Raw genomic sequence first — 18,277 nt, 5'->3', positions numbered from 1 at the left:
TGAAATAGCCGTATGAAATAGCACACAATAGTTGAAGTTAGTTACTCACCTGCACGAGCAAACTAATGCATTTGAGGCATTGAATCAAATGTACTTAGTAATAGTTGAATAAAACTTGCCGCTAACACAAACTAACCCGACTAATCCATTTACCGCGCGCAGTTTCGCGTCACCATCTCTATATTTTTTTTTAATTATAACAATCTCTATACAGAAAACGTTATACTTGCACAGTCATATCACCACATCTCGTAAGAAGAACCATACAATGTAGGACAAATAAATAACAAATTCGTCGCTATACCTAAGGATTTTATTTTTAAAACAGTGCCTGTGTTTTACCTCAAAAAAGCAGAACGACTGATTACAAAAATAAAAGTAGCTGAAGTGGTCTACGATAGGAGGAGTTCAATAATGTAACGATATATATGAGGTCACTGAATACAGTTTAATTTTAAAGATTTCGTCAACATTATGAAAGCAGTGATAGGTTGATACTCGGTCTCTCCGAGAGGTCCGAAGTTCGAATCCTCCTGATTTTCGTGTGGAAAACATTGTGAGGAAATCTGCCTACCTGCGGGATCTTTAAAAAAAAACAATATTTCTAATGGTATGTGAAATCTACCAATTCGCAACTTCGCCCGCGCGGTGAACTAAAGCCTAATCCTTCTCATTCTGAGAGGAGACCCGTGTCCAGCAGTGGAACAGTAATAAATTGAGGATGTCAACGTATGTTAGCACTTAAACCATACTTTATATACGTACATCAAAAAGTAAATTGAGTAATCAACTTCAATATTTTGTAAGTAATTAAACTATGCTATTCTGTTACATCAGTTAAGTTGAACTGGCGATCGAGTGAGTGCTGCCCAGACTAATCCATTTGCAGCACCGTGCGTGCCTCCACAGCTCCACAACCATCCCAGTAATTACAATGATTCACATCGGACACCAATTTCAGACCCCTTTATGCCTGCCCAATCGATCTTCATAAACCGTCCTCCCTACCCCTCTTTGTAAATTAAACTCGTATTACCTTTATGCATGCAGGTGACTTATTTAAAAAAAATAGACTACTATATCGTGATTGTAAAATTCGTGTAAATGTAGATGTGAAAAGGTTTTTAAGAAAAAAAGGAAAGTTAATAATATGACAAGTATATGAAATACATCATTTGAAGGTGGTAAAGCTATTTGTGGTTCGACTTCAAAGGCAAAACCGCCACACTTTTCTCCTTATGCCAGCAGTGTTCAGCGCTGCTATGTACGTTTTAATTACTAACAAAACGTTAAAATTAAACTTGTATGAGTTTTACATGCATCTAAGTACTACATTCGACTTTTGATAATCGTAAATTGTCACGCTCACAACAGCAGAAAATACATAACATTTCGTGCTACTATACAACTATTTTATATTGCACATCAGCTGATACGAACAGGTCATTCGAGATCATCTAGGAAGTGTACAATTGCGGGATGATTGCTGTTAAATCACAATAGACCTTTAAATGGATAACAATACGGTAATTTATTGGGGCAGTGGGAGGGTTTACTGGGACAGAGTTAGAATTGTGGGCGAAATTTGATCTCAATCAAAAGTCCGAGGTTCGAATCTCAGGCCCAGGCCCATCTAGGATTTTTCACATCGTAAGTAAGTAGTAGTTAGTACTTACTGTAATTCTAAAGATCATCTTGAGGAACGCTAATAAATAGAAATAATATACATCAAGCTCGTCATGATGTTAAAAACGTGCAGCTTTTCAAAAAGCAAAAACATGCTCTGTATTCATAGCGAGCCTACAAGAAAAACCCAGTGATATTTTTTACAATGAATTGCATATTATGTTTGCATTATGACTGTATATTTGCGGAATTTTTAATACGGAAAATACTATTTAAAGGAAATATATTTATAAAAATGAATTACCCTAAATGTGAGACTACATACGAGCACAATAACTTGAATTTAAATTTTTATACCATATTTCAGAAATTAAACGTTTTAATTACTAAAAAATATTCACCGTCGATTCACCTCACTAATTATTCGTTACCTCACTAACCGTTTCATATTGACAACTGTTACTGACATAATGTCACTATTGACAGCTGTCAACCGCACCATTCTACAGCTCACGGACTATAACTGGCTTACATATACAGATTATACAGCCCCAAATGTGGTTTACACTTTATGGGAGCTTAAGTTTAAAACAGGTCGTACGATGATCCGTAATTCCACCAAATACTAATGTGAAACCGGGTCGATATTGCAAATCTATTATGCAGATTATGTGCAACAATAAACCGCATAGGCTTTCAGGCTGGTAATGAGAAGTTATAGTATTTGGAATAATAACGGGATAATAATACACATAGTGGTCGAAACGGCACAAACATAAACCTTAAAATGCGGTGCACTTAGTCCAATGGTTCGGAAGAGGGGCTAATCGGCAGCTGTGGATGTAAACGTAAGGGACTTGTTGTATTAGCTTAGGGAAAAGAGTAGCTAGTTTATGTTAGGTGTGTCTCCATGCAAGCACAGTAAATCAGTATGGGGCTGAGAATGCTTCCAGTGTCTTTAAAAATATTCGTTAGTTACTACAATTTTATAGAAAAACACAACTTTATGAAATAAACGGATCAATCAATATTGGCGATGTTCACAATTTAGTTAGTGAAGCGTTGTCGTGCCCTAATTACTTTTGTTTATATATTGTCGATGGGTTTATAGTTCCAAATTGATAACACTAACTTACTTTAATTACAATGAAACTTTGCAACGACTACTATCGAATTTAATACTTTATTCTCGCAGAATTAACCTACATTGTAATTTCAATTTTAATTTCGAAAAGTCTTATCTATATATTTGTACAATTGTCGTATGTCGGTATTAACCAAGTATATACGTGTACAAGCATTTTAACACAATTTTCGAAAAAATGACGGTTTTACAGGATGTTACGCAGATTTCCAAAATATGAAAGGATATGCCTATAAAATGATACATTTTTATTGCTGTCGGTATTACATACATAAAAGCCTAGCTACGCATATGACCTATTCAGAACCTGACCTTATGTTTATCCGACCTTCTCACAATGTAACTGTCCAAACACAAATTAAATGTGGTCTGCAACCTTACCATTTTGATTTAAATAGGCTCCGTGGCTTCGGACATCGCGGCATTCGTGACTTTTTAGCCTTTTTAACCGACTTTAAAAAGAGGTTTCTCAATTCGACCGTATATATGTTTTTTGAATTTCATTAAATAAGATTGTATGAAAAGTGGAATGAATTTCTTTTTAAAACTGATGCAATTATTTACATGTTTCTTTTTTAAATAGCTTAATTGTTAAAACTAGCCGTTATAAACTATGAATCTAATGTCTTTTCTAAAAGCTTTGCTTTGCACTTACCATTTTTTTTATTTAATTTTTCATAATCATCAAAATATACTAAGACAAACTTAGTAAACCGATTAGTAAATTAAAGTATTCAAAATCATTTTAATTAGAATTTAAAAATAATATTTGTATAATACATGATATATCTTGTAGTAAGATATAATGTTCAGAGGGTTCAGTAGGTGTCCCGCCGAACTGTTTGTTACCAAAAATGAATAATGACTTCGGGAAATTGCGTTCCATAACAACTTCTTACGGACTTTTCAGTTTTGAACCCTCCCAAATGAGGATGGATGTGAGGATATGGGCCCGGTTTCTAATAAAAGTTCCTAATTTATGCTGTCGCTCCCAAGTTATTTAAACTGGCGTTATTAAACCGTCGCTTAAATGACTGCTGACAAATGGTTTGGGTTTTTCGGATTCGTAAACGTAACACAGAGATGGTCGCAGAGTTGCAAGTGTTATAATAATAATAAAAATATTATTTATTGTACCCAAAAACAAAAGAATACAAGAATAAAAAACATACAAATATTGAACGATACAAAAGGCGGCCTTATCGCTAAAACAGCGATTTTTCCAGGCAACCTTAGGGTGAGGAGTTAAAGAGTGGATGAAGTTAAAAGAATAGGTAGGGTGCAAATAAATAATAGATAAAAGACTAACCACATAATACATATTGAAGGTGGTAGAACCCTTTGTGGTTCGACTCCGGCGGCACCACCGCCACACCTATTTCTACCTAATAACAGCAGTGTTAGGCGCAGCTGTGTTCCGGTTTGAAGGGTGTGGTAAGGGAGACAGACTTTTCGAGGCGTTCCAGCTTAGTCCTCAGGGGTAGCGGCGCATCTGTGGCCGACCTCAGGTAGGAATATCTAATCCTATCTGGGGTTAATTACAGATGCCCATGGGCGGCAGTAGCCACTTACCATCAGGTGGACTGCATGCTCGTTTGCTACTCTTATATTATAAAAAAAAAACATAAAAACAAGTGTAAATTTAAAATATAATTATAACTAAATAAATAATTCACATACTTGATATACATACTTATAATTATAAAGTAACTAACTAAAAGGAGTATAAGGATTGGAAGTAACGAATAAACACAGGGAGGGAGTTCCAAAGACGGATAGCGGATACAGTGAAGGTGTTCTTCCAAGTTAATTAATTAGCTTTGACTATTTAGGATACCTGTATCGGCAATTTTTAACAAACGTTATATTCATCGGAAAATACGTAAAAATGTTATATAATATAATATACCATTTTTTAAGTGAAAATTAATTAAGTGCCTTAAAGAAATGTACCTTTGAAATCTCTTTAGAAGAAATTTAAATTGGGTAAAAACAATTGTAAAAAAAAATGTAATACTTTTTAATGTAAACACTATAGTTTACATATTCAAAAAATATTTTTTAAACTACCTTACAGGAAATACGGATGGAAGAAAATCTATACATAAATACTGCACCACCAACAACTTCCGAACTTTTCCTAATCAGATATGAGGATTAATTTATCGGGGTTTTTCGATCGGCTCCTGCTAATAAAGAAAGTAAAGTAGAGCCGCCATTAATCTTGTTACTTGTCCCTAGCTGACGCCGAAATAAACTTCTTAGTAAACTTGCCTGTAATATTCATATTGCTAAATAGCTTTTACCTGCGCATTTCCCCATGATGTTTCGATGATTTTTCATTTTTGTATACTTACTTTTGCCATCTGCAATGAAAAGTAAATATAATCACCACAAATTAACCTCCACTTTGAAAGGTGGTGGGACTAGTATGGTTCGACTGAGGACGTATCACCGCCACACTAATTCGCGGTGTTAATTCAGATGAACGTATGTACAAAAAATCAAAAATGGTTTCTTTTTCACAAAACGGTCCACAATGTAGTATTTTATGAAATGGCAAAACGACGTAACGCTATATTCAATATTTTTATTTCAACTACTATATTATCTCTATTAATAATCTGGTAAAGTTTGAAGTGGCGAATTTTCACACTACTTTTGCTCTCCTGTAAAATTGACAAAATGTAGAGGTGTAAGAGTCAGATGTACGTTCATCTGACTCTTACACCGCGAATTTCGAACATGAAATACTATTTCGGTGGAAGGATGTTGTTGCTGGCTTTGATTTGCGACAACCATCTCAGCCCTCAACAGTGGAGTAGGAACGCTTTGTTGGCTTCAGATAGAAACCCTGGTCGGAGTTGGTTACAGATGTCCATGGGCAGTGACCACTTACCATCATATAGAATGCGTACTCGTGTCATTTCATTAAAAGTACTTCGACCAAAAGAATGAAGCACTTTATACTTTGCTACGATCCCGTTTAAAAATATAATACTTACACAATTTTGTAGTAATTAAATTTCTGGGCTCTTCAGATATTAAAGTTTTGAAATTAAATGTCCAAATATTTCCCAATATCACTGTCCGGACCAGCAGGATGGTACTGTACTGGCAGGTAATTAATACGTTAATTGAGTTAGAAACCCGATTGGCAAGAATCACGAAATTCGACGTGATGAGAAATTTCATAATGAAAATGATACTTTGTGCCTCGTCGGGAATTTTCATATTGGCCTAATGAATACACAATTTATTAAATGGGAACAACAAAATTAACACACTCTAGAGGTTTATAAGCGTTGTCGTAGTCCATAAATTTTATTAGGGTTCCGTACATAATGGTAAAAACGAAACTCTAACTAAGACTCCGCGTTCTGTGCGTCTGTCTGCCTGTCCCAGGGCTCAATCGCCTGAACCGTTATAGGTAGAGACTAGATTTTTTACAGAGTATGTACGAGTATAATGGCCGGCACTATAACGACAAATACTAAAAATAGAAAAATGTTGAAAATAAAAGGGGGACGCCATACAAGAAAGCGCTATTTTTCGACGTTTATCGTTTTATCTATTGTAATTTGTACCGTAAAGAAATAAAATTTTCACAATGCATGCACTTCAGTGGTTGCTATAATAAAAATGCTAAAAATAAAAACAAAAATTTTGGTGCTACGGAACCCTCCATGTGCGAATTCAACTGGCACTTGGCCAATTATTTTTAATAAAGTTGTATAAAACTGGAAAAATAGAGCGATTATAATTATTTTAGGTATCATACATTAATGATTTATTACTTAAATAATGCCCTGTAAATAAATTATGGTTTTAACAAGAATTAAATGTAGACTGGGGAATAATGTTAAGTATATAAAAACTGGGACAGCAGTTTTATTGTAGTAATTTAAGAAAATTTAACTAATATACTTTTCTTTCTACAATCTTCATTTGAATGTATTCATTTATGTTCCTTGAATTTTGGTAAAAGACACGTGCCCAGCAGTTGAACTTGGGTCTATGGTTTTATACCAATGCAAATTGGCTAATAATGTAAAAATGTCAAATAAAATAAATATAAAATCGGCATAGATACGTCAAGATAGAACACTTGTAAACGACTATCATTAACATTGAAGGTGGTAGAACCCTTTGTGGTTCGACTCTGGCGAAACCACCACCACACCTATTTGTACGTAATAACAACAGTGTTAAGCGCTGCTGTTTTCCGTTTTAAAGGGTGTGGTAAGGGAGACAGACTTTTCCAAGGCGTTCCATCTTAGTCCTCAGGGGTAGCGGCGCATCTGTGGCCGACGTCAGATAGGAATATCTAATCCTATCTGGGGTTGATTACAGATGTCCATGGGCGGCAATAGCCACTTACCATCAGGTGAACTGCATGCTCGTCTGCTACTCCTATATTATAAAAAATGTAATGTTACAACTTCGAATATTTCAATAAGAAATTATATAGAACACCGCTTGTCAAAACATAAAAGCCAATTACAAAATCGATTTTTTCTTAGCATTATTGTAAAATTGAGTTTCGAATAACATTATATTTCGTGAAAATATTTACAGCAAGTATCGCCTTTTTTCCTTTAAACGTTTCTTCGTTATATACTTCCCAATAACGATTCTTTTATTTCTAAATATAATTTGCTTTCATTAGCTTTCCTTTAGTCCTTTGCTTCTTCAAGTTTTTTAGATTTTCCTAATTTACTTTAAATGCGTACAACGTTCAGCTTTCTTGGTAATTAATTTAGAAACAAAAGAAGGACAAACTATTTTTGTACAAGTGAAATTCGATGTAATTCAACGTCTCATTATAGAAATTTAATTAAGTAATTAATTTGGATACTTGAAACTTGTATTTTCTGGGGTGAGGTTATATAAATTGATTATCATGGTTTTATTTGCTTGCGTTATATTAGGTATGAGTAGAAATAGCATTAGGCTCATTTCTTTTTTTGTCTTTGTTGTTAAACCATTACTGTCCCACTACTGGGCACGGGACTCCTCTCAGAGTAAAAGAGGTCATAATCCACCACGCTGGTCAAAGTACGAGCTGGTAGAACTTCATACACCTTTAACAACTTTTTTAAAAACTTTCAGGCATTTATATTTCCTTACAATGCTTTCCTTTACCGTTCACAAATTTAAACACGTGATAATTTAAGGGGCAAAGTGACGCACATAACTTTTAAAGATCAGAGATGCATGCCTGAGTTTGAACCTTAGACTCCCCCGTTGAGAGGCCGAGGTTACACCACTAGGCTATCACAGTGAATACCTGAGCTTAAGCTATTGTCCATAACCATAGTCCTAATTATAAGAGGAGACCCATGTCCACTAGTGGTAAACTAAAGAGTTAAGATGAGAGTCTGCTTAAGATGCCAAATTTGCCATCAGACCAACATAGAGCTCACAATTTACAAAAATATACCTGCTTGGAATTCCAACTCTATTCTCCCACGGAGACTTATTTGGAAAAATAAATATATACTTATTGGTGCCTATAGATATATAGGTATGTGTATAAAGGTGTATGTAAGTATAAATAGATCCATATTGCCAATGATACTTCACATTCGAACCACAACCGTATCGAATTTTACCACCGTGGAAATGTACACAGCATTTCGTGCTATTCAATGACCACCGAATAGAATTTCGTGTTTTCCAATAACGAAGTTGTGTCAATCGAGGGGACATTCGTGTCGTAATATCATTATGTGCAATCTGCGGCAATTGTTGACGGAATTTAGCTATTGATCGGGATAGTGTAGTGTTTCGTGTAATTTACGTGTATGGGTGCTTTGCTATCAGAGATGTGCAAGCTTAGCTTTTTTTATAATATAAAGGTAGCAGACGAGCATGCAGTCCACCTGATGGTAAGTGGCTACTGTCGCCCATGGACATCTCTAATCAACCCCAGATAGGATTAGATATTCCTACCTGAGGTCGGCCACAGATGCGCCGCTACCCCTGAGGACTAAGCTGGAACGCCTCGGAAAAGTCTGTCTCCCTTACCACACCCTTCAAACCAGAACACAGCAGCGCCTAACACGGCTGTTATTAGGCAGAAATAGGTGTGGCGGTGGTGCCGCCGGAGTCGAACCACAAAGGGTTTTACCACCTTCAAAATGTCAAATGTGACAATAGGATTGCTTAATTTTGACTGAAGAATTTTTATTGAATTTCATGAAGTGGGTGGTTCATAGATGTAATTTTATTATCAACAAAGACAAAAAAAGGTTTTGTTTCTTTCCCTGTTTCTCATCATGTTAGCCAAGTTTACATACGTTCATTTTACTTAAGCAAGATGTAGTTAAACATTTTGGAAACTAGAATTAAAATACATTTCCACGTTATAATCATTATAAGTATAATAATAAGTATTATAAGAAATACTATTTCCATAGATTTATATTTTTTTCCCTACGCTATCCATCCCATCGCATTCCATTTTGGAATGCCTTTAATCTGACATTTTGTATCTTTGATATCCTATATCTATGACTATAACACAGACTAACGTAGTGCATTCTTGAATCTCAGTGCCCAAAACTAAGTTATTTTTATGTCGTTGGAACCGTAAACTCGCATAACGAAGTCTTCAAACATCCGAACCCAGAACCCTCAACCAATCAGACCGATAAAGTGACCGCTATGCAACGGCAAAGATTTTTTTCTTTGAAACTAGGCCTCTGTTTTAAGGCATAACTTGAAATTCGTTTGCGTATATCACGTAATGTGTTAATTATGATATACCGCCGACCGCGAGCCGATTCTATAGGTCTACTCCACTTGGGGCCCGATACATCTTTATTATTCATATGTAAAGATCATAGGATTATGTTAATATATTGCCTGTTTCTAAATTTATTTAGTCTCTGTTCCAACTAGGCAATATACGTAAAATTTAAGACGATCTTCGGCGTTTGCAGTAATTATACACAAAAAAAAATACATAAAAATAGTGTACTTAAACTACAAACATACTGTATAAACAGAACAACTTCGGTATAAAAATATTGTTACTGTAAGGTTTCAGAAGGATAATTGACAAAGAAATGCCCAAGTAGACTTCAAACGATTGATTTGTAAACAACAACCCCCTTTGAACGTTAACAAATAGTCATTACTTTGGGAGGTACGAAGAAAACACAACATAAAAACGTATACGTATAGTAATATTTAGTTTCAAAGTAAAATAACTCCTTTCCGATGAAAACTAAGACAAAAATTGTGGTAAGAACAATGACATTTTATACTTATAGACAGGTTATACCCGTACTAACTTGACCGAAAACTTGAGCGAAACTCCATTGATAGCACACATGCACGTTTTTTATTTTACTTACCTTTCACTACTTAGACAAATGTTCTCTAAGGGACAGAGCTATTAGAACAATGTGATAAAAAAAGACAACTAGTGTTTGACATTGCGTTTAAAGTGTACGCCAACGTAAATATTGACCATGGAATATAGTGACCAATGATTACTTCAGTCAAAACGGGACATCGATTTTTTTATGTCAACTACTTTTTATTTGAAAAAATATGGTTTAAAAAACTAAAAACACGTTATTATGATAAAATCAACTAAAAAGTAGAAAATAATTTTCAATCTAGGGATTATTTAAGGAACAGTAAATAGTATAATTGAGGAAAAAGTGTGGGGCGCTTTTCGAAAACTGATAAATGGAGCACCCCATGCTTTTTTCACAATTTTACTATTTATTGTTATTTAATTAGAAGTTACTTAATTAAACGTTACTAATAATTCAAGATGGCGGAAATTTGCTTTTAAAACATTGTTATTTTAAATTTATGGATTTTAATATTTAGTTATCATTACTGTTATTTGGGAAAACGGACCAATTTTGTGTCCCGAGGTTCTTTTCGGAGACAACGGGACGAAGCATCGAAAAAAGGGACTGTACCGTTCAAAACAGGACATATGGTCACTTATCCATTGATCCGCATGCTTGTCAAAGACAAAGAAATAATGGGACAGAAGGTAAAAAATATACAAAACTGTTGATATGTTTTAGTGCGCCGTTTACGTAGAAATTTTATAGTACATTTTAACTAAATAATTTATTATATAAATATATAATTTAAAAGTCTGATACAAAATATGTAGATTTTATGGTTTATTCTATTTTATCTTTAAATAATGTATCTATACAGATCGATTGGTTTAAAATAGACAATTTAAAAATATAATCAATTTTTTATTCAAAATAGGTTCTTTATTCTTTTTTAATGTAATTGCATCTACCACCACTTCACAAGGTGTTTCGATATGGAGAAGAAGCGAAAAATTTCTGGCTATACAAAGATTGTTTATCAAGTTCAATAAAGACGTAGATAGGTTACTAACAAAACAACCGGCGCTTGTTAGTGGCACTCATCGGGAGAAATACACACTACTTTATAAATATTATATTTAAACAACACACTAATAAATAGTTAAGAGGAGCAAGTAGGACGGCATGTTCGCCTCTTAATGTGCGGGCGATAGGTGCGCCGGCGGCGCCATCCGCGGCGCGGGGCCAGTCGCCCCACTCCTCGACCACTTGGCCTACGGCGGTGGGCAGAGACGGACTCTCGCGATAATTTGTAACCGATCCCAATTAAACAGTTAAAATACAGTCCACTTCTTTCATTTCGAGCCCTATGCATATTAGGTTGTCCCTGTAGTTCCGGGACTAGAATAGGGCTACGGTATCCCCTGCCTGTCGTAAGAGGCGACTAAAAGGGGGCTTCCGGGGTTGCGGGCGGCAAGAGTGGGAGCTCGAACGGCCCGACCAGCGGCCCCGGGAAGGACGACGGTATGTGTGGTCGCATACCGTCGTACACACCAGATGGTGTGGCGAGCGTCAAGCTCGCCTGGGCGGAGCCCGACGGGGCAACGCGCTAAGAGGACTCCGGTTGTGTTCCTTTGGAGATCCCGAAGCCCTCTACGCAGCGCAGAGGACGGCCACCGAGGGGGTTTTAGTGCGGTAAAAATCCCACATAACCCGGCGTCGATCCCACTTTGTCGGGTACCTTTTGAAGGTTTCCCCTTCGATAACAAAAAAAAAAAGGCATATTAGGTGCTCTAACACGGCACGTCTAACTGAATATGCAAAAAAAGGATAAACATATAACTTTATGCGTGGCAATCATGATGACTATTCGTTAAAGATGAGTTTAAGTCTGATCCGTCTATATGAATTAATTGAATAGCTACCTATAATGTGCTTGGTATAGAGAGAATAAATTCGTATATGCATTAATTTAATATGGTATTAGTATTAAGGGAAAAATACGTAATTCAGTGCGTGTCTCTGCGTGAATGTTGCATGGAATGGAGAAGGGTGTTCAAGAGTGTTTTATGATTAACTACTAGTATGATTTTTGGATGCAGGCAAAATAAAAAATAAATTCTTTGGTTTTGTAAGATTTTATTATCATCGTCCATGGTATGTTCAGAGCAAGTCCGACTCTAATAATTTGGATGCGAGTCGTCTTCCCTTCTTACCTTGCGAACAATGTCCAACCACTTTAGTCGCCCTATTTCATTTAATGGGAACCTAAAACATACACAGAAATACAATCACTACACAGAAATAGTATTAGAAAAAATATCGACTTAAACATCAAATTAATAAATATAACTTTCAAATTAGTAAATGATTTGTGTAGTTTCTTACGATATATATACCAATAATGTACCTTCTGGACTATTTATTAATTTAATCTATGATACATGGATACGCACAATTCATAACGCTTCTCTTTTACACTTAGTAATATGCCCATCTTTTTATTCGTTCTATTATCTGTGACATATATTTACGCTAAATTTAATTTGAATTATTGAAAAATCGATAATAACTTCTTGAAATTGAAATACTTACGAATGATAAGTGATTCCACCACCTTGGGTGATTTTTCCGCTGTAGTTTGTGCAAAATATCATGACACAAGACGGCATTTTTAATCACTTTTCAACACAGAAACTTTGACATAGACACGACCATTCTGAGAGGCGCGCGGCCCGTGACTAAGTTGTCATAGGCCAATTAGCCCATGAATCATGTGCCAAATTTCGAACGTGTATGACTCATCTACGTCTTTATTAGTAGTATATCGATGGGTAAGAACATATTGAAGCGCTGACCGATTTATTTTAAGGAGGGCATTAGAATAGATTGCCAATATAACACAGGCTGTAAGTGGAATAATTCAACCTGTAGGTGTTAAAATGTAGAGCAGCGGTGTAATAGCCATAAATCAGTCGAGTCTTGTGTAACTCTGATATACTGGGAGCACGTGACCACTTTATTCCACTAGTTAAACTTACCCAACTTTTATACACCTATACGTCTAGTTAAAAGTTCTCCAATATTGAACGGTAGCTAAGGTTGCCATCCGTATTATAATTTCAAGTATCGTGCTATATTTTTATCAGTAATTCAGATGTGGCGATTTTAGCGACCCTTACCTGAAATATATGGAAATAGGGTACGCGAAACAAAAGAAGTCCTCAGAAAAATGTATACATTCTTAGTCAATATAGGAAATTAGTCGGCGAAATTATATGTGTACTCTTTTTCTAGACTATTCAAAAGAAAGATATTTTTAAAAATTCGATAGAAGCACTATTTTTCGTCAAAAAAGGTGACAACCCTATCCATCATAGCGAACGATGCTCTCGCTCGATAAACTTTGCGTCTTGAATTTCGTTCAGTTTTCCGTTGCTTGCATTCATAGAACAACCCTTGAAATTTCAGATCTGATTACACTGAACCCAATAAAGTGAAGTGAACGATTGAGTCTCGACCGTCTCAATGCAATCTTGTGGAAGCTGGAAACCACACCGTGAACGCAAATGGAGTCGTATGTCCATTTGTCAGTCCGACCACAGCCACTTGCGTGCTACGGATCACTTGCTGGCTCGCTGTTTTCGAATGTTACCGACATTTGGCTCCGAATTTAGCTTCTCTATGTCACATAGTAAATCTCTACTGTGTGGACGATTTTATGTTCGATACGTTTTGAGAAAAATACCTTCAGAAGTAGTATTTGTGACTTTGTGAATTCAAACTAAGTATAGCACCGATTTCTTCTCGGTTCAAACCGTAAGACCGTTATCATAAATAATTATACGAAAATAATATATAATGCATTTGCACTAAAAAGCAACTATGAAATTCAATCTATAGAATTGCTAGTCTTCTGCAATCTTAATCAACTACAGCTTTAACACTCACGAACATCCGATGACTGCGACAAACCCTCTTACTAAAGCCTAGCATTTAGTGTCTGAGTGTGAATAAGGACTAATATAAGTGTTTTGGTGCAGAGAGTTCCGGCTGGTGCTGCGACCGGACCCCAGCTCGGTGTTCGCGGACGGAGTACAGTTCCACTCCTCGGCCGGCCCGCTCATCTACAACACAGCGCAGGTCTACTCGGGGAAGCTGGAAGGTAAGAGAAAAGTTCTAAAATTATAGTCAATAAAACAAGAAAAAATATAGGGATGTGAAGTCAAAAAAAAAAGTGTGTGTGTGACAGCTACGACGCACGATTGGAGTTTACTCCTTACGAACGATAATTATGATATATCGAATAGAAAAAAAGGGTAAATGAACGCATCTGCTAAAATGATAAGAGAAACAAACATATATCTGTAATTATTCGGATTATTTATATTACTTCAATAATGCGTATTACATAAAGTATGTTACAAAATAATATAAATAATAATAATAATAAAAACATTAAAACTTGATGGTTAGGTTGCTGTTTATGTACGTTGTATATAGATGTATACAATAGATGCTACTATATGCATTTATTATACAGCATGCATACCCTGTACTCGGCAGCAGTATACAAGTTGTGGCAGAACTTCGTAATACGCAGGCGCGCAACACACACGTACAAACATACGCACACATTCAACTCTCAGACTGGAGGTAGTGAACTATACAGTGAGACTACGAAGTAATGCGCAAAGAGGAGACCCTGAGAATGAGATACGCTGTGTAATGTATTCCATCTCATTCTTTTACACGTTCAATCCTACAGATATATATGTTTGTCTCTTTCTACGTAACGCCTCAACTTTTCGTGTTACACTTGATTTTACTCCTCATAAAATTTCCGTACCGGGCCTTATAACTCAAATCGTTTCTTAAAGAGTAAACATAAAAGTCCAATAAATTCCAAAAAGAAAAACTAATTTTAAAATGTTGGTCATAAACTTATTTATAGAATGAAAGAGCTCTTAAATGAAAATGTACTAATTAACGTTTTTTTACATTTTTTAAGATACCGTTGGATTTTTATATAATATGTAGTTTGGTTTGTATACAATTAAAATACTACTTTATGACACATTATTTTATTATGACTGATTTGTAGTTTTTGAAAACTGCTCCACAAAATCTCTTTCAAATAGTAATTCAATAGCCATTACGAAAACCTAAATATGTATTCCTGCTAACAATAAACTAGGATTACCTGTTTCCAAAACACACGTCATCATCAAATAATATTTCAAACAGCCTAATACCATTATATCATTAATAAAGCATAACATTAGCGCGAATTAAATTCTATTACAGCAACATCTGCTCGTAATGTTCGAAATAGGTAAACTAGTAAAGCCACATTAGGGATGAATTATGTAACACATGATGGAAAGTAACTTTAGTATGCAACTGTTGTGAGTAAATCCCTGTTGTTGGCACCTGTACTCGCTTCTTGAGCTGAATATTTCTGTTTAAACACGATCTCTCGAGGGATGTTAGAGCGAGGAGATAGGAAATATGCGATAGGAAATATTATAGCTTTTGGTTTTAAAGTTATACGTTTGAAAAAAGTGATTAAGTGATTTTTAGAGAAAGGGGTTAGAAAAGTTATGCGCGCTAGTGTAGCACATATTTTTAATTTAGGACTAAGTTGCAGGGACTAAAGTGCTGGTGTAACACATAGATATTATATGAGTCGAAGATGCGCGTGCTAATGTAACACACAATTATATTTTGTCTGTTAGTCACACACCACACAAACTATTTAGTAAGACAAAGAACTATAACTTTCTTTTAAATAAAACATTAACTCTATATTTCAAAATTCCAAGTAAAACATACATCCTATCTAAAATTTACTGATACATAAATTAACCTAAATTTCATGTTTCATTAATATTACTATCACTATTAATGGTAATAAGATTACCTGTGTTAAATGTTTCTATATTAAAATAATTTTAAAGTTAGTGTTAAGAATCGCAATAACTTTGAAATCATGAATATTACGGCTCATATGAGTAAGTGCGAGCATTGAGTTTAAAATGTATGCATTCACACCCATAAATTAAGCTGGAACTGAGGTTTATCCTGCTGTTAGCACCTGTACCTGCTTTCAAGTTGAATATTTCTACTCTAAGCTTCACTGTCACATAAGCAGAAGCGAAAATTTAGGTAATGTTTAATATTTTCAAAAGTCTAGTTCGAAATTAGGTTCTCAGAATACGAGATAAAGTTCAAATCCTATGCACACACCTCTAATTTTACGAAATTATGCGCGTTTGAAATTTATTGTCATTTGCTTTGATGGTGAAGGATTACATCGTTGGAAAGCTTACACACTAGTGAGTTCTGTAAAAGTCCACCAACCCGCACTTGGTAAGGCTGCGGCCTGTCTTTCTTACTCTTAGACCAATGCCCAGTAGTCGTACAATAATGAATAGACGACTGTTTTCCGCAGCGTTCTTATCAACGGACTTCTTTCAACAAACGCAATTAGTTTGAAATTATTGCTTTACTTTCAACGTCCGTAAGACAGGTGGCTACAAACAACAATAAAAGTTCTCGCAATCTCTTCGCGGCATCAGTCTTATTTACGCAATTCGGTCCATCCCTACCAAGTGTGTCTAGGGCTGTGACAAAATTAACTACACTCAATGAAGTGTAGAATTAGGTAATATTGTTTTTTTCTTATATTTAAATTTTAAATCATATAAAGGATTACCTTTCATTAGAACAGGACGTATTTTTCAAATGGGCCTTCAAGGACAAATCCGAATTATAAGCATTAGCGAAAAATGCCGAATGGAGTTACGAGGCCGATTTTGATAAAAACTAAAACTGCATAAGATACCCCGTCTTATTCCATCTTCTAACTTTCATCATCTAATTCGTAACTTCTTCGTGGAAAAGTGTGGTTGCTGGCTGACTTACAACTTAGGCGACCATTTTACTCTTCTGGAATGGTAACGCATCTGTGGTCGGCTTCAGATAGAACTCCTGTTCTGTCGGTCGCTTACAGATGTCCTTGGGTCAATCATAAACTGACTGCATGAACGTTTTCTACTTAAATCATATCAAATTATAGTAACTTCGAGACCTAAATCTCTATTTCAGTTGAATATTTAAGTAATACGCACTTATCAAATTTCATCGGCATCTTATTACCAATTAGACTACACTCGCACATATCGATGAATAAATTAGTCAGTGTAATTTGATAACGGCTTGCGTATTCCGAGCAGCAACAAATCCACGCGTCACGTGCTCCAGTCTAATTTAGAAGATTTATGTCATTGAGGATGCTAAGCTTAACAAGATTTAGATAAACTTATGAAGGTGTCGGTATAACACGTATTGTCTTTTTACCCCACAGGAGAGGGTAATTTTTTTCGAGTATATGTATGTTATTACGAGTATTTACTTTTTACTCTAACGCATTAGGTATGAATCTATAATGTTAGCGGTAAATTTCATTTGAATAAATAAATGTCTCTTTCTTTGTCTCACTCTGCAAATTAAATGCGTTACGGATTTTAACATATGAGGTGTCGTGGAATTCATCTAAACTCTGAAAGTGATATAGGATATTTTTCAGATCAGATTTTTATTTCTATATATATATTTCTGTAATAATTACGATTATTGAGTTCATGTATTGAGAGCAGCGATGATTTTATTGTTTTATTTTTCGCCACACCGCACACGGGTCCACCTGCGTACAACTCATCAGTATTTTTCCAGGAACGCCAGATATCTCGAGAGTTGAATTATATTATATTCTATAGGTTACCAATATTCTTAGTAAAATCTTGGTACATTACGTTACCTTACGTTACCTTACGTTACCTTACGTTACATTTCGTTTACGTTACGTTATATTTGCCATATCTTGCTGTTAATCCATTACTGTCCCACTGCTGGGCCCGCGTCTTCGCTCAGAGTGAAAGGTTTAGTCCATCGCGCTGGCGCGCCAAACGCGAATTGGTAGACTTGACACACCCTTGGTTTTTTTCCAACTCTCAGGCGTTCAGGTTTCCTCACGATATTTTCCATCATCGTTTAAACAAGTCATCATTAATTTTTAATACGTACATAACTGAAAAATCAAGGGTACCTGGGATTTGAACCTTGGACACTCGAATGAGGGGCTGAGTTCCTTAACTAGACTGTCACAACCCTAAACCCAGGAAATGTC

The 18,277-nt window shown here is 35.5% G+C and overlaps 1 protein-coding gene across 1 annotated transcript in view; it reads left to right on the top strand.

Annotated features, from left to right (window-relative positions):
• The window catches only part of LOC140750233 (uncharacterized), a 297,068-nt gene that overhangs the window by 248,024 nt on the left and 30,767 nt on the right, over nucleotides 1-18,277 (top strand). Inside the window, exon 3 of the mRNA XM_073083661.1 lies at nucleotides 14,130-14,251. Within this exon, the coding sequence (XP_072939762.1) occupies nucleotides 14,130-14,251 (122 nt within the window). The remainder of the gene's footprint in view (nucleotides 1-14,129; nucleotides 14,252-18,277) is intronic.

The sequence above is a fragment of the Epargyreus clarus genome, unplaced genomic scaffold, assembly GCF_041222505.1.
Source record: "Epargyreus clarus isolate Ecla_fem2 unplaced genomic scaffold, WU_Ecla_fem_2.2 ptg000019l, whole genome shotgun sequence".
Classification (NCBI taxonomy): domain Eukaryota; kingdom Metazoa; phylum Arthropoda; class Insecta; order Lepidoptera; family Hesperiidae; genus Epargyreus; species Epargyreus clarus.
The sequence above is the reverse complement of the archived record's forward strand: the minus strand, read 5'-3'. Positions and strand labels throughout refer to the sequence as shown.